The following is a 22,365-nucleotide window of genomic DNA, read 5'->3' on the forward strand; positions in this document are numbered from 1 at the left end:
TTAATTTCGGTATTTTCAAACAATATCAAATTCACACACAGAATTCAATAGCATTTGAATTTTAAAAATTTAAAGTACAACTGATGTAAGCATGACAAATCCCAAAGAACTAAATCAACATCTGGTAGGTGAAGAGGAAGAGAAGAAGTAATACGGTCGCGGTCAAAAAAATCTTCTCGATATAGCTCTTGCGTGTTTTCATTTTAAACATGGTGAGTACGTCAGTTTATTAATTACAATCTGTTATAATCTATTAAAATTTTGATTATTAATCATTTGTATTTATGATCTTCGCTTTTGTTGTTATGTTTAATAGCTGTTAATAATAATATTTTCACTTCTTGTGATATTTATTTACCTTTCGACTAATCGATAGTTTTAGAAGATTGCACTATTTTGAGTTAAAATTTACTTAAGAAATGGTTAAGTCCTGCCTTATCTAGTATTGTTTTTTAAATTACTATAGTAGTTATTGCTCATTTTTAAATTGTTCTTCATGGATAGCATTAAATTCTTAAGATAATACTCTTTCCTAATCTGATGTCTGTTACTAATTCTGAGCAACAGTAATTTTTGCTATTTTCAGTTTTAATCCTCCTTACTTTTAATTTCTTCTTCTTGTTTCATGAGTTAAGTTTATATATTTGATTAACGGTATACTAATTTTATATTTCAGGCTCGAGGTCCAAAGAAACATTTAAAACGGCTTCAAGCCCCAAAATCATGGATGTTAGACAAATTAGGAGGTGTATTCGTAAGTACATTTTGATTTATTACTTTTCTCAATTTAATGTATCTCAATTTAAGGATGATTGAAATGAACTTAACATAGTAAAACACAGTACGAAATATTAAATCTCATGATGTTGCCTATATGGTTAATTTTTTCATTTCTATCGTCGTTTTTACACATGTCCATTATTGTCCAGATGACATAGTTTCGTATATATTTGTAGAATAGTTTTATTAAAAAAAGCAAATGTTTTAACATGTAATTCAATGCTGTTTAGTATAAACATTTTGGCTTTATTTAACAGTTGTTGAATTCTGTTAGAATGAAGCAGATTTTCTATTGTGAAGTTCTCACATTTGGCCACTGAGTAATTAATCTCTGAGACTAATTAATATCTGTTTCCAGTTAGTTTTGTTTAAGATGAAGTATATATTTTGATTACATTAAAACATAAATAGTACATTTTCCTCTGAATCAGAAGTATTTTTAAGCTATTTTCAAGTATGATTGAAAATTTTAGTTGGTTAATATGTGTAACAATATGTCCACTTTTCATCGAAGAACAGGCGTATGTGGATAAAAATAATTGAGAAATTTGAATATGCTTATTTATACATTATTTAACATTTCAATTTAACATGCAAGTAAAAATTTCTAATTATTTTGAATGACATAATTATGTGTGTTAAAAATGGATTTATTCTGAATACCATGTCCATTCTTTCTTTACCGTGTCTATTTTTGCCATGAATTATGCCCCTAGTGTGTTTTCTACATTGCTCTATTCTATATTTTCATAATTCATTCAACCACAATGCATTTCAGCCTACTGTCATTCTGTAGCATGTATAAACACCAATCATTATGCATCTATGGTGAAATTCTTACTGGTGCGTATAGTGAGCTGGTTTCAGCGGGAGTATTCTTGCACTCTTGTGTGCGATTCTGTTGAATTTTACATGCGATTCTCAATATCGGGCTTTATTTTCTGCCGTTTGAAATCAGACCGAAAAATCTCGAAATAACTGGTAAAAAAACGAATAGTTATAATAACGACCATAAAAGATCAGACATTGGTGTAGGTTTTCAGTGGAAACGTTGCGTTCATAATAGTGTGCAAAAGTTATTACTAAAATTAGATATTCGCTAGTAGCATGTTAGGATTGAAAAAAATGCAAGGAAATAGTCAAAGGACTATTCACAGCTTCTGAAAGTACGACCTATAAAGAAATTGAAATTTAAGATGGGATTGTTCCGAATTGAGAAAAAGTTGCTCCTACAGATCAGTTATCTTGAATTGACCACTTCAAAGTGATAGCTTGATGCTCAGAGTTTGGAATGTGCCTGTCACGAATTTATGTATATGTTCAGAGATCTCAACTTGTTCCGGACGGCAAATATATATTTTAAGGTAGTAGATTATCAATTGTGATTCTTAGTTTAATAAATTCAATTTAGTAGATTTTTTCCCCACCACTATTTCTAAATAATTCGTAGGCTTATGTAATTCACCACTTTGTAAATCTTATGTCATGCTATACCTTTTAAAAAGCAACCAAAATTAGTCAAATTTTTGTAAAATTTACTTTGTAGTTATTTACCGTTTTATTTTATTTATTTTTTTTTATTATTATTATTATTTAGGCGTGTCCTGAGCAGTTGGCATATCTGTGTGTTGGAATTTAAAACACCATAATGATGCATTTAAAAAAAAAAAAAAAAAAAACAGTGAATTAATTGTGGCTGATAAACTAATGAATACTGCTGGAAGGCCACATGGATGTTTAATCTCACCACAATCGGCACTAGTATGCTTCTCTTTTATTAAGGATCAGGTTCAGAGGGCAGGTAGAACAGAAATCAAAAGGCAAATAGGACGCCCAGTGTCATATACATTGCCTGTATTATATGTCAAGTATACTAATATATGTTTTTGTATCCCAGAGCCCAAGGTCAAGAGAACTGAGATGGGTACAGTAGTTCTTGGCTGTCGCAATGTTTAGTTTATACTAATATCTGACCATACCAGGCTCTGTTGAGTAATTTTTTTTATATGTTGATTAGTTCTTTTTGAGATATTTTATCTTAACCTAGATTTATAAAAGCTGACGACTGCAAATTCAATATTCATTTTGAATACTCATTATCAATATTGTTTGTATTAATTTCCTATCTTTGTTTATAGTTTGTTTATAAATTTCAGGCACCTCGTCCAAGCACAGGACCTCACAAACTAAGGGAATCTCTGCCCTTGATAATTATGATTAGAAATAGATTAAAATATGCTCTTACAAATGCAGAAGTAACAAAGATAGTGATGCAAAGATTAATTAAAGTTGATGGTAAAGTGAGGACAGACAAGAATTTTCCATCAGGTTTTATGGGTAAATATGTAATTTTATTTTAATTTTATATTGAATTGTCTGGTCTAGTAGGTAGGTAAATAAATGCACGACGGAGCTTTATGTGTGGTCGAAAATCGAAATACTGTAGTGGTACTATAAATTAAGGGCCCTGATTTGATGTTTGCATGGTTTTTTAACAAGTAACTTCACAGTTTCAATAATAATGATGAAATTCAAATTGCAGGAAGATTTGTTCAGAGCTAAGGACTTCAAATTATTAGCCAAATATCATATGTATAAGCTAAATTTCAAAATTTTTAGCCTAATGCGAGTCTTGATTTTTATGATTAATCTCTTCCATAGGAAGCTTTTAATCAAAATATTACTGAACTTGTTTGTATAAGGCAAATATATTTTGTAAATTGATATTAAGAATCATTTTATGGTTGTGAATGAGAGGAGGAAAAATGTTGGATGTTTTATTGTCTTTGAGGAACAGAAATAAGATTCATTGTTCTAAATAAGTAGATATTAAAAAGTAGTTTTAAATTTTATAATAAATTTATTTTTATAAACATTGTTATTGTCATGAGAAAACAAATTTTCTGCAAAGATGGTTTGATAATATGCACCTAGACAATTTTGATGCAAACTGTAGGGGAGAGTTACATCATATGATATTGCATGATCCAGCAACAAACGTTTTTATCGCTTATGTTATCTATATGTAATATAATCAGAGCTCATTCTAGGCAGAAAAGGGGGCAGGGTGCAAAAATTTCAAAAAAAGGGCATTATTATTCTAAAAAGGCAATAATTTCACAGTGTCTGTAGTTATGATTAAATAATTAAAATGATTAATAATAATTATGATTTAATGATAGTGGAAGTAACTGCAAACTTTCAAAGACAAGTGCAACAATGGGTTGTGATGACTATTTTTCCTTTCCCATATAAATCTATGTCTTGACAACAATCATGGGTGCCACTCTTCTGTCCCAGGGACTGAAATCAGTCTTGAGAAAAATCAATAGACTAATAAATTCTATCAATTAAATAAATTTATCTTTTTTTTTCATTAGAAATTTTGTAATTTTTTTTTTGTCAAAATAAAAAAATATTGTATCTTAATGAAAACATGATATGGTATTGATGTCAGGACTTTAATTTATCTTCTTTTTGTCAGCTTCACTAAATCTCATTCTTTAAAGTCTTGACAATGGGATTGTCTGAACTTTATCTACTTCTATAATTAAATTTTGTACTATTAATGAATCTAAGTCTGCTCTAGTTTGCTTCCTCCACCATAACCTATCGTCATGCTGGTCAAAGTTAAATAAAAACAGGGATACAATGGTTTCAGGTTGTTCAGTAATAGTTGTTAAAAAATATACAAGGTTGGCTGTTATTTTCGTTTTGTTTGTTAAAAAAACATAAAATAAAAAATTAGAAAAAATAATCAAATCTTTGATTTAATATGTAGGCTAATATCAAGGAAAGGTAAATTTTGGTGTCAATGTGCTATAAATTTCTAAAAGTTTGGTAAGCAACGCTAGACAGTATTATTTGGTCAAAAAATGAGTTCAGTCTTGAAATTTTTTTAGAGTGGCGCCCCTGACAACAATGATAAACCAAATAAAAAGAGTTAAAAATAACAGTTCATGAAATCCATTATAGAGTTTGTGGAAAAAGTAAAGAAGGGTTGAGGAAAGAAAGGGCAAAAAGGGTATGGAGTCTATTATGTCAGGGCACTAATTTACTTCAGGGGCAACAAGGTGCTGCACCCTGTTTACCCTGCCTAGAATGAGCTCTGATATAATTCTACTTAGTTATGCATCCTATATTTCAGGTATAACATATGGAACAAAATGGATTGATTATTCAGAAAAATTTATACTGACATAATTTTCAAGATTAAGAGTTATTTTTATTTTCAGTAGATAGAAAACTTTTGTCAATGCTTTTAACAAAACACATTTATTTTGCAGAATTTACGATTTTATCGCTTCTGGTGAGGTGGCAAATGCTTAGCATAGGTTCTGTGTGTTAGATAAGGATAAATGAATGGTTTCTTGTTTTAAATAAATGCTTCTTTCTCAGTTTTAAAAAGTATAACTTGTTAACGTTAGTAAAACATTTGTTATGATTAAACTTTATTTCTGACTTATTAAGAATTTAGCTTTTTCATTAGGGATTTGTAGGTAATATTGCCTAATTGCATTCAATCCCCCAATTTTTCAATGCCGATAATTTATGCTAATTGTTTTGCATTTTGATTTAAGAAATACTGAACGTTATTATTTCCTCCAATATTTTTTGTAACATCATATTTATTTTTAAAAGAATGTGTTTTTACCTAAGTGTTCACGTAAACTAAGCACAAATTTGGAAGCAAGTTGATTTTTACAAAAAATAATTTATCGCAAATTTTTAAGATTAATTCATTTTAATTCCCAGAATTTTTTTTATTTATTGAATTTTTAAAACTGATTAGATTATCGTAAGTAATTCATAGCATTTTGCTAAGTATTACATTTAGTTTATTTCTTTAACAATTGGTGGCTGTTAATACTGATAGATTATATTGTAACATATACCAAAGAGATTGTTAGTTACTATGAACTATTTTACTCAACTATGTAATATATGTAACATAAAGTGTACTTATTTTATTTGAAAATTGTGAAAAATATTTCTTAAACTGCGTGCTTATTTAAATATTTGAAATATTCTAGATACCATTACAATTGAGAAAACTGGTGAATACTTCAGGTTGTTGTATGATGTCAAAGGAAGATTTCTTCTTCATAGAATAACCGCTGAAGAAGCTAAGGTTTCTATACTTTTTTGTTAAATATTTTCATTTGATACAATTTTTTAATTTCATGGTTGTAGTACCGGGTTCCCGGGTTTCATTTTAGAAAATAAGAGCCCTTAAAGGTACTTAATTTTGGCACATCCTTAGTTTTTCAGCATCACTATAGTTGATAGGAGCAATTTTTTAAAACACAAATTTCTTTTGTCATCTAGAATTAGACCATGCATCGAGGGTAGAGCATTTTAGAGAAATAAGATAGCGATTTGTGTGAGGTAAATAATTGTCACTAGTGGTGTTGTGTATTTGATGATAAACAATCATACTATTTTTAAGGTCCTTCATTTTTGCTTTGTTAAAAGAGTGAGTACCGTCTAGTATGACTGTCCGAGATAATTTCTGTGTTTTGTAAACATCATAAGTAGAGAATTTTTTTAAGTTCTTAAAAAAGGAAATGTTAATATAATGTAATATAATGTATTTTCTCGCATAACTATGAGATATTTGTTAAATATTGGTCATTATTTAGTAATCTGTTAGCCATTATTTAGTAATCTGTTAGCTTAGCAGCCAGTGTATGATACATTAAAAACTTCTAAGTCTAAGTTTTGCCGTTAAATTTTTATTATTGATTTTTTCAGGTTCAGTTTAAAAGTCAACAAAGGTTTTTTTTTTCATATTTAATGTATTCTTTCCTTTTTAGAATTGTATTTATTTAATGTTTTATATCATTTTACAGTATAAATTGTGCAGAGTTAAGAGAGTTCAAGTTGGTCCCAAAGGTATTCCTTTCTTAGTAACACACGATGGCAGAACAATCAGATATCCTGATCCTCTCATAAAAGTGCATGACACTATTCAGCTTGATATTGCCACTGGTAAAATTATGGACTTCATCAAATTTGACATTGGTAAGGTCTTACAATATTTTTTTTTAATAGTTTTCGTTCTAGTGTTGTATTTTTTTCTTCTGAGATTTAAAAATTTTGCTAATTCCCTCTAACAAAATGCTTGCATAGACGTAATTCTTCCACCAATGGGCGGGAATTCTCGAACGTGGTTCTTTTGGTGGATTTTCGTCGTTTTAAATGGTTGAAACTACTTCATTATTCACTAATATTCACACAATTTTAATGCATGTTGCAGTTGTTATTCGCATGGCTTAAATATCCATTGTCATGATTTGCTTTTCACCGTCGTGTGTCACACTTCTGATCATCTTGTTTTTGATTTGCATATACACGTTAGTAATATCAAACATTGATTTTCGTATTTGCAAGATTTTAAAACCCAAAATCTCAATTTAAATTTGCAGTTTTAAAACCCAATATTGCAATTTATATTCACGAGATTTTAAAAATCCAGCATCGTGGTTCTTGTAAGAACTAAGATTTTTTTAAAAAGTGTGATTCTTTATAGGTAGGTAATTTTATAAGTATTTTCTTGTATAATATATAAGAATCTGATTTCTTGTTGAAAACACAATTTGGAAACAATGATTAAAATTTTTAAAAGATGAGAAGTGGTAATTTCGTATTTAAATCTTTTAACTCCCAGTCATTGATCAGTTAGGCGTCTATGTGTACATTAATGCCTTTAGACTTCAGTAGTGACAGTTTTCCTTGAAGAACTTAATTTAGTTACTCAGGAAAGGAACCAAGTGTTATGAAGTTAGTTATAATGAAGTCTTAAAGTTTTGGACCTGTAGCTGATATGAATTACATATTTTTTTATGTTTACATTTTTAGTACTGTGAGTATATTCCTAGATTCCTTAATGTTATTGAACTAGACTCCTGTTCATTCATTTTTAATATATAATTGATTGAGTAGCTAATTAGAAATTTCATCTAAATTTAAATGCATTCCACAAATTGTAACTGCTGCCAGAGAGAATCGATTTAAATTTGTGTTCAAGGTCCTTTCTTATTAAATATGTGTATTGCAGTCTTTATTTTTATGTCCTAGTATTGGCTTTAGTCTAAACCTTTGTTTGCTCTTCTTAAAACTAAGGTATAGGTTGTAGCCAAAAAATAATATTCTTTGTCTTGGTCGCATGAGCACTTTTTATAAGGTTTGTGCATAAATCAATAAGTGACATTTAAATGATTTATTTTATGCATTGCTAATATATTTATTGCATGCAATTTTCAAAAGATTATAGTGAGGTGGACATTTTATAGCAAAAGACTGCGAAAATTATATACATTATCAAGCGAAAGCGTATGAGACAGAACTGCTCAACTTTTTAAAATAAATCATTAAAAGTTAGAGATGCAGCATGCAAGGAATTATTTAGTGCTATCACTAATATAAGCTCAGTTCAGTTTTCATTAATCAAATGAAAATTTAGGGAGTTTATTGACTTTAAAAATGAAATCTTTGGGGAAAAAAAAAAAAACTTTAGTGATGTGTTTTTAAGAAAACTGAAGTATTGCAGTTAAAATTTTCTAAATGAATAAGAATCTTTGATATTTTTATATCCGTTTATTTGAATATTTCTGGATGCGTTATGAAATATGTTTTGTTATTATTGATATTAACTATATATATATGTTGAGAGTAAAAATAAAAAAAATTCAGGAATGTATTATGTTAAGAACAATAAGTATAACATAATTATTAATTTAAGTTGTATTGTCTTTTTTATTTTAATTCAAAATTTTATTTAAAATTTATTTTAATTTAAGACTTTAAGTTAACGTTATGCCTTGTTTTGGAAAATGTCTGCAGCTTTTTTTTCTGATATGGTTGAAATAACCAGAGAGAAATTATTAGATTGTATTTAAGTTTATGCTGACAATTTATTACTATCTTTTAAAAATGCTGCAATATATATTCTCCTGGTGCATAATGCTTACCTTTAAATGAAAATTCTTGTTTTAGTAGGTCTGATTTTTTTTAAATCTTTGGCTTTTATTTTTTAATTATTTTAATGTCTAATGTTTTTGTTTTAATGTCTAGTGTTATCCTTTTTTTTTTAATGTTCTGTTTTTGTTACAGGAAACTTAGTAATGGTTACTGGAGGGCATAACTTGGGACGAGTAGGAACAATAACATCTCGAGAACGCCATCCTGGTTCCTTCGACATAGTCCACGTTAAAGATTCATTAGGTCATAGCTTTGCAACAAGGTAAGGATTTGGTTTTTTTCGGTGTTATTTTTTTTTCCCTTCATTTTCATATTTAACCGTGCCAAAATTGCATTTATAATAGATTTTAGAACAACAAGGGTTAACATGTAAGTTTTTTTCGAGTTTGGTGTAAAGTGTCGAATAAGATTTTATGCATTTTCATTATTTAAAACAGTGAATAAATAAGGATTATCTGTAGAAGACTGGAGAAACTTTTAATTTTCTGTTCACTTTGAGTTTCTTCTTGGCGGCCTGTGATTTATAGGCCAAAAAGAAATGATCGAGCATATATAGTTATCTTGTTTAAAATAAGTGTGCTATTTATTGACATGCAATGATGAAATTGGTTAGAAAATGATTAGGTTGAAAATGATAAATAGTTCTTTCTGAGGATGTCAATTTGTTAACTTTTACACACATTACTCTACTTTATATGACGAGTAGGAAAAATAACATCTCGAACGCTATCCTGGTTCCTTCGACATAGTCCACGTTAAAGATTCATTAGGTCATAGTTTTGCAACAAGGTAAAGATTTGATTAGTTTCGTTGTTATTTTTTTTCCCTTCATTTTCATATTTAACTGTGCCAAAATTGCATTTATAATAGATTTTAGAATAATGGGATTATTGTGTAAGTTTTTTTCGAGTTTGGTGTAAAATGTTCAGAACTTTTGTACAGTATGTTTTGGGGATATCCCTCAAATTTTGTCAGTTTTTAAGTGAGAATCTCATTGAATAAGATTTTATGCATTTTTCATTATTTAAAATAGCGAATAAATAAGGATTATCTGTAGAAGACTGGAGAAACTTAATTTTCTGTTCACTTTGAGTTTCTTCTTAGCAGCCTGTGCTTTGTGGGCCAAAAAGAAATGAGCAAGCATATATAGTTATCTTGTTTAAAATAAGTGTGCTATTTATTGACATGCAATGATGAAATTGGTTAGAAAATGATTTGGTTGAAAATGATAAATAGTTCTTTCTGAGATGTCAATTTGTTAACTTTTACGCACATTACTCTACTTTATATAAGTCATACTAAGCTTTTTTATTTAAGTTCTTGCATTATGATAACATTTGCAGGGTTCGTACAGACTCCTTATACTCCTTGGAAATAAAAAGGTGTCCAAGGAGTACTTGGAACTACTTAGATTTCCAAATTAGTCCTTAGAAACTCGTTAGATTATTGTGTTGCATAGATGAACTTACTAAGTCTGCTGATGAATTTGCTCCCCATGCAGGGAAATGAAACGATATAACTTAGCTTTCAAAATCTAATAGTTTAAGAAAAACTTTCAAAGAAGAAAAAAAAATTGAATTGCAAGAGTTGGAAGAAAAAAATAACAGCAAATAATTTTAATTTTACATGTTACAAGCAAACTTAATTAATGATTTACTGTGATTTTTTAAATTTTTTATGTATGAATTGCCTTAAATTTTCTTATGTATTCAAATTTAAAAATATAGAATTGGTAGGTTGTTTTGTTAATCTTAAACATCTGTACTATGTACTTTAACAAGATTTATTAAAATATTTGAAGCTGGAAAAATATTTATGTGTAAGTGATAACTTTATTTTTCTTGATGAGGTTTGACATAGTCAAAATTTGTTTCAAAAGGGCTAGAAAAGATATCTTTTGCAAAATATACATTTTTGCAAGTTCTTTATAGTAACTGCCTTTTGATTTTTTTTTAAAAAAAAAAATAACTGTCTAGTTATCTTTTGCGCAATGTTTTTAAATTTTGGACTCTTTGGATTTCTTCTTCTCATCTCTGTATGAACCCTGCATTTGCAATGTAATGATAATAATGATTTTATCGATGAGTCTTTCTGAAAGTGTTTTAATTCATAGTCTATATTGTGTTGTGTAAGATTTTCTGTATGTGCTTTGTAGCCTTATATAGACCTTGGTCATCAGTTTAAATATGTTGCTAAGGTCGAAGCCATTTTATATCATATGCATAGCTGCCAACTGTTCTAAATTTTTCGGATTTGTTCCTAATTTTTAAATCAAATCTGAAAATTGATATTTTTACCAATCCCTTGTTCTGATCACTGTAATCGCTCTTCCTGTGAATATTGTGCAGAGGTAATTTTTAGTAGCTTTTCATTGGAAAATACTATTCCAATAGCTGTTGCTGATCATTTCACTATATTGAATCTTAAACAGTTATTATAACTTTTTAAGAAATGTAATGTAGTATTTAAACACTTGCATCAGAAATATTTGTTTATGATGTAGATTATTATTTACCTGTGTTTTATAAATTGAAGAGGAATAATTATAATTATAGGTAATGGTTGTTTTTAAGCTATTATACGGTATTCCTAATTATATATTAATATTATAAAGATGGAGTTTATAGTTTTGTTTTACTAATTTAATGATATTATTTAATAGGTAAATTTTTGTCTTACTCATTTTAATACAGCAGCCAACCTTAGTGTGTTTAGCAAAAATTATAGGCTTTTCATTGGTCCCGTTTTTTGATTAATTTGATTGATGCATGACCAGTATCTTTTTGTGATTTTTTTTTTTTTTTTCTTCTGTAGTACGCTGAAATATTTACTAAGAATAAGATTGTGTATAATCTTTTTTTATTGCTTATGTTTAGTTCAAGCTATTTATTTCCGGTATAAGCACTATATATTTATATTTACTCTTTCTTCTATAAAAAGAAAAGTTAAGGATTCAAAGCTGAATTGTTCATGATGCTTTACCTACATTGTTTGATGCTTTATGATATCAACATATTTCTGATATTCAACTTTACGTAATATTCAGGTATCCGCAGTTATCAAAATTTATTTCCTATCTTGCCAGGTTAATTTTACTAAAAAATAATTAGCATTTTAGTTTGCTTGACACAAAATGATAAACTAAAAGTCATAATTGTTTTGTTCAATATGTTCTCTTCATTGTTATGAACTAAATGATGAATATTTACCTACATTGCTTGATGTTTAATGATATGAAGAATTTTCTGAAGTTCATGATGCTTTTCTAAATAGACATTTTCTGCTGAAATATGTTTTAGGTTTATCTGCAGTTACTCATTTTGTTGGAAATTTTTGCTTTGTGAATTCAATGGTTACATTTACTTGTGTTCAAAATATTGACTTTCCTGTTGTACAATTTATGTTGGTCTTGGAGTAGTCTCTTATCAGGGGTCTGTCCAGGCATTTTGTGAAAGGTCCGTTTTTGTGAAATTGTGAACAAAATTACTCCTTAATTTGTGGTTATATAAGATAGAAATTTGCAAAAAACTTTTTCAAGGAGGAGGATTGTAAAGAGATACAAGCTTATGCTCAACACTGTAAAATAATATAAAAAAAATTAAATTTTAAAATATAAACAGCAATTGCTGCTACTAAAGTAGAGATTCAACATACAAATATTTAGTATTTAGCCTATACTGCTGAACGAAGAAGCGTCTGCTGAAGACAAAACTTAGTTCATTTACATCTGTCTTTCTTTTCCCCACCCTCTAGAAAGGGTTTATTCGATTAACAAAACGATCATTAAGATATATTATTTTGTGAAGGGCTTGTTTTTAAGTTAAAATATTTTGTGAAACTGACCCAAATTTCTTCTAAGCCAATTTTCCGTCCAAATTTTCCTGCTTTTGTTTCTAGAATGCCATGTTCATAACTTTAAATGATATTTATGGATATTTTCTGAACTGAATAGTGTTTTTTTACTGACATTTAATTTCTATGGTGTAAGCATTATTATTTGTCATATAATTATCTGTAAGGTTTTAATCAGTTGCTTTGTGTTCCATTTAACTGGATGATGTTTATTTACCTACATTGTTTGATGTTATGTGATATCAAAATTTTTCTGATATACAGTTTAATTTAATTTTTTTTTTAATATTATAATTAAGGATTCCTATGAATCATTTTCTAAATCTATAAATATATTCCCTAGATTCTAGATAGATTTATAATGTAACTAAAAATATCTGGTGCTAAATTAACTTCTAGAGATCTTCTAAAAGTTTTTTTTATTATATTCATGCAATTATAAGTCTGATTTTATTTCTTGTGTTTGTTTAGCATTTATTGAGGGTTTGTAATGTGAAAAATATTTGTGCTCAATAATAAATAAGAAAACTGCATATCAATAAGACTGCCAAAGTTATTATTGCTGTTCTCTTAGCTATTTGCCACAATCTCTGTTTTTGATGAATAGAAACTATTTAAGATTCTTAATAGAATTTGGAAAGATTCTGGATTTGAGAGAGTAGTTTCTTAAATTGAAAGTTAAAGTAGTATTTTTGTAATAAGTTGCAATAAATCAGCCTGGAGATCTGGTGGAAGTTAACCTTTGGCAACGCTTAGTATTGCCATTTCTCGCTATAATCGAAGCCATGAATTCTATGTGAAAGTTTTGGTCAAAATATAGCAAATATTAATAGTTTTTCATTGGTCGCACATTTTATTTCATTTAATTTGTGCATTACCCAGAGGAACAACATTAAAGTGCCATTTTTCAAATTAAATGATGTTTTGCCTACATTGTTTGAAATTATGATTTTAAAAAAAAAACACTTTTCTGAACCTTGAGGTTTTGCAGTCTTAACTTCATAGCCACTTAAGATGAAAGCTGCCAAAGTTACTATTACTGTTCCCTTTGTTGCTATTTTCCAGAATCTTTGTTTTTTGGTAAATCAGAGACTATTTTAGAAAGATTCTGGAAAAGTGAGAATGGTTAAGTTGCAAAAATCAGCCTGGATATTTCTTTAGCGGCCACCCCTAGAAATGGGATCTAGTGAAAGTTCACTTTTGGTGTTACAATTTCTTGCTATAATCGAAGCCATGAATTCTGTGTAGAAGTTGTGGTCAAAATATAGCAAATATTAATAGTTTTACATTGGTCGCACATTTTATTTCATTTAAATTGTGCATTACCCAGTAGAACAACATTAAAATGCCATTTTTTCAGATGAAATGATGTTTATTTACCTACATTGTTTGAAATTATGATAAAAACACTTTGCTGAACTTTAAAGTTTTGTAATCTTAGCTTTGAAGCCACTCTATTGTTAGCAACGAGTTTAAATATGCACTGCTGTAATCGAAGCCATGTTACCTGTTTTAGGTTGTGTGGTCAATCTATAGCAGAGAGCAATTGTTTTCTATTGGTCGCACATCTCAATTCATTTTGCTTGTGCATTACCCAAGGAAACAACATTTTTTGCTGTAGCTTATAAGAATTAGTGATGTGTTAAGTTACGAATCTGATTGACATTTAATGATGACATCTAACCCTTTAATGATTATAAGGATTTTATCGATGAGTCTTTCTGAAAGAATGTCATTCTGTGTTTGTGATGATGTTTTGTTATTTTTCTGTTGCGTAATCTTGCGTTCGTTATTGCGCTCCCAAGTGCCAGTTTTTATTTTTTTTCAGTCTAAGCATTTTTTTCCTAAAATATTTATGCTATTTGATTGCTAATGAATTTCTTGTGATGAATAGTCGCTCGCTATGATGAAGATGATTTTATCTATCGATGAGTCTTTCTGAGAAATCATTCGTTATTGCAATCCCAATTGCCAGCTTTTTTTTCTCTTTTTTTTCATTCTGGGCATTTGGGGGACATTTTTTTCCCCTAAAATGTTTATGCTATTTGATTGTTGATAAATTTCTTGTGATGAATAGCCGCTCGCAATGATAAAGATGATTTTATCTATCGATGAGTCTTTCTGAGAGAGATCATTCGTTATTGCAATCCCAATTGCCCGTTTTTTTTTTTTTTTTTTTTTTTTTTTTTTTTTTTTTTTCATTCTAGGCATTTGGGGGACATTTTTTCCCTAAAATGTTTATGCTATTTGATTGTTGGTGAATTTCTTGTGATGAATAGTCGCTCGCAATGATAAAGATGATTTTATTTATCGATGAGTCTTTCTGAGAGATCATTCGTTATTTTTTTCATTCTGCGCATTTGGGGGACATTTTCCCCTAAAATGTTTATGCTATTTTATTGTTAATGACTTTCTTGTGATGAATAGTCGCTCGGAATGATAAAAATGATTCTATCTATCGATGAGTCTTTCTGAGAGATTTCAACTTTTAAATTGGTGAACTATGACAAACTTTGACAAACGAACCAGAAAAATCTGTTACAGTGAAAAGGTCTATTCTTGTCCAAGATGTCTATGAGATCAAATAAAGTATATTCTTAATTATAGTGATTAGGAGTTATCATTCAAGTAGTTATTTCCTTAATTGTAACTTAAATCTTAGGTTTAACCAAATCTCTTACATCTGAAAATAATTTTGCAGTGAGTTAGTGAATATGGTGATATGATATGGGACAATTTTTAGCTACTCAAAATTGCTAACTGCTCCGGACACGCCAAAGTGATTTTTTAAAAACTTTAAATAACTACAAAGTAAATTTTGCAAATATTTGACTAATTTTGCTTGCTTTTTAAAAGATATAGCATGACATAAGTACTATAAAGTGGTTGTTGTTGCTTATCCTCTTCTGTCCTGACGAAGTCAGACCAGATCTATGAATCCGTTGACCTGGAGAAAATCAAATACCAAAAGAGGAGTAGAGTAAATGTCTTCCCAGAGAAGACCAAGTTCAGGGTGTGATCGGCAGAAGCCCGATGTAGATGGCATTTAGGGCACATGGGGTGAATTTTAGCTCCTTCGGAAAGCGGTTGCTAGGCGGGATATGGTGGTGCAGACTCTCCTTTGAAAGGGAAAGGTCAAAGAAGCTCCAGGCTTATTTCCTTTGTACCAATGGTGAGTGGGGGAAATCAAGTGGTGAATTATATATTCTTACGAATTATTTATAAATAGTGGTGGATAAAAGTATACTAAATTGAATTTATTAAATCTAGAATAACAATTGATTAAACTACCACATTTAATATATACTTGCTGTCCGGAGCAAGTTGGCTTCGCTAGTAACTGCTAAGAGCCACAATCTCTGTGAAGAGTGTGTTAAATCCAGGGTTGCCTTTTACAGGGTGCGTAGCGCTTTTTAAAAGGTGCTAATTTTCGCAAGTTTTTTTTTTTTTTTTGACATGTAGGTTAAAACCAGATAAAACCATTAAAGTGCTTAAAAATATTTTTTGAGTGCTTGAAAAGTAGTTGAAAGGTGCTTACTTTTAGTTGAATAATTTCGCTACGCAGAGTCTGTAAGGTTTTGATCTATGTTTTCCACCAGTTTAACCTTTTCTATATTGAGGGCGCAGCGGGTAGTAAATTTATTTCCTAGTAGGTGGAAAGAGCTGCCTTAAAGATCACATGTGTAAAATCTCTTTAATTTCTAGTTTTTGTATTTAATGCTGTATCTTTATTTTCTAGGTTGAGTTACATCTTTGTGATTGGCAAAGGAAACAAGCCCTTTATCTCCCTGCCTAGAGGCAAGGGTGTAAGACTTTCTGTAGCTGAAGAGAGAGACAGGCGTTTAGCAGCAAAGTCACAGCATTAAATGTCAATTAAATAAAAGTGAAAAAAAAAAAGACACAATGTGTTTTCTTTATTGTTTTTCTTTACCAAATACAGTCAAATCAAACCTATTCAGAATGAAAACTAGTATAATGGATATTTTTTTAAAAGACTTGATATAGACTTTTAATAATTTTTGTTTGTAAGTAACAAATAGGTGAACAAATTAAAGTACTCGAATGTTTGGTCAATATAACGATACCCTGACAAGAATAGTGCAGATATGGTTTTAACTTTTTCAACAAATTATTTGTAAATATGTTTAAGCTTATAATAATATTTCATCTATGTAGTGCCCTAGTACGTAACATATAATCACTGAGGCCGAGAAAGAAGATATTAGAGTTTAGGCTTACACTTCTAAAAGGAATTTTTTTTAATCATGAACAATTTGTGCGATAATTTTGTTTCAAAGAAAAAAGATTCTACCTTTGTTTGCTTTAACCTCAGCAAGTATTGACTTGCTTAATTATTTTTATACTAAAATTATGAGGTGTTAGGGTTCCCACGGTACTTGAAAGTCCTTGAATTTGGTTGGGGGGAAAAATCAGGAACCTGTAAAGTCCTTGAATTCTGCTGTATGGTACTTGAAAAATACTTGATTTTTTAGTAATTAAAATAATACTAATCTTTCTTACAAAAGATCAGTAAAAAAATTATAGCAATTCTGATAGATGCATTTTTTATGCTTAGAGTGAAAAATGGTTAACAAGGATGCAAAACTTTTCACTCTAGATTCTTCATCTCTGAAATTTCTTGCTAATTTTAGGTTTTGTAGTCTTAGTTTTCGAATGATATATGGTGTTTAATCGATTTAGAAATATGTTCAATATTGTTATCCTATTTTTATAAGAAGTGTCATTAGTTTATCATTTATAATCAGATTTTTACATTTGGATTTTACTGCCAAGATTCTAGATTTCGTGGATTGTCAATAAACATCGTGATTCACGTTAAACCGATTCGTAATTTATGGATCGGAATTAATATAAAATGTTCTAGGAATTTCGATGAAAGCGATTAAAGGATCAAATATTACTTTAAAGTGATTTGCAAATTACTCATCAGGATTCATGTTAAGGCATTTTATAAATCGCACATCAGGATTTCAATTAAGGTTATTTCTGAATCAAATAGCGGGATACTTATGTAAGTAATATCAGAATCATGCCTCACAGTTCTCATTCTAGTAGTTTACAAATCAGGCATTGCGATTCGCAATAGAGAGATTTAAGAATTACCACTCAATATCTCTTCAAAATGATCACAACTGTGTTAAGCACCTCTCGAATTACAATTTGCATCATAATATCACTATTCACATTAAAGTGATTTATGTATCACATTTTGATTTGCATATAGTATATCTAGATTCGTATAAATGCTATTTAAAAATTAGGCTTAGTGAAAATTATGCATTTTCTCAATAATGTTCAAAATACATTACTGATATTCTGAAGTAACAAAATAGATAATTTGTCAGATATGTTAAATGGATTTATTTTGATATTTTATCTAATTATATGTTTCCTGTAACCTAAAATTTTATCCGACATATTAAAAGTATTTAATTTATATTTTAATAATCGTGCAATTATGCAAACTTTATCAATTATTTACTATGCTTGCTTAATGTAATATGCATTATTCATTCAGTTTCATTAATTTTAATTCACTTCATTAAATTTTTCACGATAAGTTTCACTGAGGCTAGTTTTTAAGTGTTGGCTAGTAACCTATGTCAATTGTGCTTTAAAAATATACAAATTTAGCTTCTACGTAATTGTAAAATCATCTTGCAGGCTTTTTTAATTTTCCATTTCGAACCTTTTTTCACCATAATTTTTTCGGGTTTGTGATTAGTAAATTTTATTAGCTGCTTCATAGTGACAACTTTCTAAAGATCTCACTTTCTCAAAATGTTATATAACTATTACAAGAAAGATATTGATTTCAGTTATAGAGGAAGTTTCATTTTTTTATGCAAAAACCTGCATCATGTCTGGAAAATGATCAGTCTCAGAATTGTCAGTAATTGAGATTCCAACTGAATAGTACTGGTTGTAAGAAGTTCAAAATTTAGTGAAATTTTTATATGTCTATTGTATTTATTTCAATTTTAAAAAAAATTTCCTCACGAAATCTAATATTTGTTATTAATCATTTGACATAAGTAATACTAATTTCATTGAAATGCCAAAGCTTAAAATATTTCCCTTTTTTTTTGTGCTGTTTTTAAATGAAGAGCACATTCTAAGTTGGAGATGAATTAATGCTAATACTATATTCCTTATGCATTTGAAAACTGTTTGGAAAATTAACTAATGAATTTAAGAAAGTTTATTTGCAACAAAAATTTTTAGCTTTAAATAATGACACTATTTCAAGGACAAAAATATTTTTCCCTATAATTTGAAAAATGTGAGAAAAAAATCATGATTTTTGCAAAAAGCACAGGGCACATTAGTACATAAAAGTGCTCGATTTTCACATTGTTCTATTCAACGTTTTCACAAATCATTTCGGTGTTTTAATCAATTTACATGTTTGATGAAATACTTGCGAGTCCGTAAGTGCGTCTACTGAGCTGGGTTCAGCGAGATAATTGCCTTCTCATGTGCAACTCTGCTGCATTTTGCCAGATATTCTCAATTTCAGACTTCGTTTTCCACCCTACTGATATCGAACCGAAAAATCTCTCGATCATTTTATAACGGCTAAAACAGTCAATTCGCTATAACCCGAATATTACTATAACTCGATTTTTTTTTTATGAGGTCCCGACCCTTTTATCTTCAATTTCCTGTTAATTATTCTCGATTACTCGAATTTTACTCCCTTTATTTTACCCGACGTATTTGGTGTTTGTCGACATTCACCGGTGAAAGTCAACAACCACCGATTTCGGTCTTTCGCCGTGAAATTAACACTTTTAAATCAACTCAAAACAAAATCTAACTACAGTCAATTCGCTATAACTCGATTTTTTTATGAGGTCCCGACCCTTTTATCTTCAATTTCATGTTAATTATTCTCGATTACTCGAATTTTACTCCCTTTAACTCGATTTTTTTTGGATCTTTCAAAGCAAGAAAAAAGGCCTAGGAGCTGATATCTTGCCCCTTCCTTTGCAACACACGCACAATGTCTTTCGCACTCTTCATGGAGTAGCTAAAGCTGTCCCTTTTGAAGTATGTGAACAGTGGTTAAATGAAACGTTACCAAATTTACTTCAAGGATACAGTAAAAATGATGTTTTCAATATTGATGAAATGGGTTTATTTTTTAAATGTCTTCCAAATAAGACTATGATGTTTAAGGATGAAAACTGCTCAGAGGGTAAAATGAGCAAGGAACGTTTGACTGTCCTAGTTGGAGGAAATGCGTCTGGGACAGAGAAATTGCCCTTACTTGTTATCGGAAAAAAACGAAATCCCCGATGTTTCAAGAATGTAAAAACGTATCCTTTGGATTACAAGTCTAACAAAAAGTTTTGGATGACATCAGTTTTATTTGAAGACTATGTAAGAAAATTGGATCGGAAATTCTTCGCTAAAAAAAGAAAGTGATACTCTTTATGGATAAATGCACAGCGCGTAGTGATCTACCTAATTTGAAAGCAGTAAACTGGCAGTTTCTCCCGCCAAACACAACAGCAAAGTTGCAGCCGATGGACCAGGGTATCATAAAGAGCTTCAAACAGTCTTATCGTAAATGGCTTGTCAGAAAAATTATCTTAAATATTGTAAGCAATTAAAAGATTTGTAATTAATAAGCATTAATTAAATAATCCGACAATATTTTGAAAGTCCAAAACCGAAACTAACGGTAAGTCGAACTTCCGATAGGTCGAAGTTTTTCGTCAGTCCTATCAGATTCGAGTTATCGCGAATTCACTGTATTATCAAGAAAAAGAGTTCTTTGTCGGAAACTATTTATTTTCTCATGATCATGTAAAGTCTTGGTAAATTAATGTATATAGTGCTTAAAAATATTTTTTGCTGAAAGATTTGATTCCGCACCCTGATTAAGCACATTTTCTAATTAATTCTGCATTGCAGACCCAAAATATTAGCCTCTGCTTTGAATTGCGCACGTAATGAACTGAAAAAGCGGTTAAAATTTTCATTTGAGATTTCGTGAATATTTTCTATATAAATAACGTTCAATTTTAAAGAAAAAATCAATTTTCATATGATTTCCTCATCGCGAAAAATTTATACAGTGTACAAATGTATTTCTATTCTCTTTTTTTTTGGCTCAGAAGATAGAGCGCAAACCTAATGAAGAAAGTACGAATTGCTAATTTCGCTTAGAACATTTTTATTTAACAAACATTACATTAGAATAACATAAACTTTAACATTATAGCTAGCTAGTGAAGAGGTTGAAAAGGTAAGTGGCAGTACTTCACCTGAAGGAGGATATTTATCACGTGGTTGCTTTTATCTGAAGATCTTAACTCGCCAAGCTGGTGGTAAGAGTGGCACATGGAATGTCTGATCAATACGGATTCTGTTATTGGATCGCACTAACCACAGCTTTAACTTAAGATATCCCCAATGGTAGACGGATTATGGGTTAGACTTAGCCGTTTTTTTTTTATCTCCTTGCAACTCAAATGTAAGTTGGTTCCATCAAATGGTCTAAAAAAAATTTTTGTCGCAACGCTTGACCCAGGAATTACCTTGTGTTCTCTATTTTCAAAATTGCAAGGTTAGGGAGCTGAACATTTTAGCTATAAACTCAAAAATAAGTCGACACCGTTTAAATGAAATAATAAGTAAATTTTTTTTATTTCAAACGAATAGCAAAATCAAATGCTCCAGTAAAGAATAAAAAAAAAATGTTCTTTTGTATTGAACCTGAGATAAATAAATATTTTTCATAATGAAGTTGCTGTTGAAAGAAAATAATGATTAAATATAATAAAGAAGACTATTTGAAAAAAAATTCACAAACATTGAAAACAGGTGAAAAAATAGAATTAATTTAAAAATAATAAGACGTCGAAAATTGTAAGACTGCCCTTTTGAATCGCTGGCCCCACAGGGGCACAAAGTTCCCTGCAACCTTCCCCCCCCCTCCTGTTATATGCACCATTGAATGGTTCTTATAAAGGAGGGGATGAGAGGATAATGACAATTTCTTATAAAATTACTCATTGAAAACTTGTGTTACTTCGTTTTGATAATAGCTTATGGAGGTCCACTTGGTCAGCTCCCGTTCATTTAAATAATCTTCAATGTAGAATTCTGATAAAAATATTCTGCTGCATCATTTAAAAAAATGGAAGCCATAAACCCCTCCACGATAAGGTGGGACCTTTTGGAGGGGACCCCCACCCGTCCAGGTTGCTACCCCTGAATATATGTATGGCTGTAAACAAAAGAACTTTAAATTATATATCAATTTTCTTAAAAATAAAAGTTTTTAGGAGAAGAATTATTTTTGCTAATTTTTTGATAACGACTTCTACGTATCAACTGTGACTTTAACGATAACCAACCTTCATTAATTAAAAAATCTTCGTGTTTAGTAATATGTTTATACATTAGTGACGTAAGCACACGCTAAGTATTTCTTTTGTTAAAAATTATATAAATTAGAGGTTTGAAAATGGTTACTATGATTTTTCCAATTAGGATATTATGAACATGAAATTAAGAAACTCTAAACTTAACCCGCAGCAACCTGGAAGTCCGCTCTAAACACCCAGTTTTTATTTTTTCTATTACTTATTGGTACATGTAATAACCTTTGTTAAGTCACTGAATATGGGTCTCTTACGGTTCCCGAGCCTTTGTGAAGTAATGTAATGTGGGTGTCTTGTGGTTCCCAAGCCTATGTCGCGTGATGTATTGTGG

At 29.8% G+C, this 22,365-nt stretch overlaps 1 protein-coding gene across 3 annotated transcripts; it reads left to right on the plus strand.

The window, feature by feature from the left end:
* The first annotated feature begins 28 nt into the window (after positions 1-28).
* Positions 29-16,512, plus strand: RpS4 (ribosomal protein S4). 3 transcript variants are annotated; one of them, XM_071185169.2, is made up of 8 exons: positions 77-212; positions 677-754; positions 2,937-3,117; positions 5,814-5,911; positions 6,633-6,804; positions 8,896-9,006; positions 9,534-9,552; positions 16,355-16,512. In XM_071185169.2, exons 1-8 carry the CDS (start codon positions 210-212, stop codon positions 16,479-16,481), a joined length of 789 nt encoding a protein of 262 aa, XP_071041270.1. In that variant the 5' UTR covers positions 77-209; the 3' UTR covers positions 16,482-16,512. The 3 variants fall into 3 exon arrangements, with proteins under 3 accessions (XP_042908483.1, XP_071041270.1, XP_042908484.1); XM_043052549.3 differs by lacking the exon at positions 9,534-9,552 and having other exon boundaries at positions 29-212; positions 8,896-9,025; XM_043052550.3 differs by lacking the exon at positions 9,534-9,552 and having other exon boundaries at positions 175-422; positions 8,896-9,025.
* The last annotated feature ends 5,853 nt before the right edge of the window (positions 16,513-22,365 follow it).

This window comes from Parasteatoda tepidariorum, chromosome 5, assembly GCF_982258835.1.
Source record: "Parasteatoda tepidariorum strain Cologne lab strain chromosome 5, Ptep-v5.0, whole genome shotgun sequence".
NCBI classification, from domain to species: domain Eukaryota; kingdom Metazoa; phylum Arthropoda; class Arachnida; order Araneae; family Theridiidae; genus Parasteatoda; species Parasteatoda tepidariorum.

Excerpts from the sequence above, each read along its gene's own strand:
- RpS4 (XM_043052549.3), top strand. Across the intron at positions 755-2,936 it reads ACAAATTAGGAGGTGTATTC|GCACCTCGTCCAAGCACAGG; the intron begins GTAAGTACATTT and ends TATAAATTTCAG. Across the intron at positions 3,118-5,813 it reads TTTTCCATCAGGTTTTATGG|ATACCATTACAATTGAGAAA; the intron begins GTAAATATGTAA and ends GAAATATTCTAG.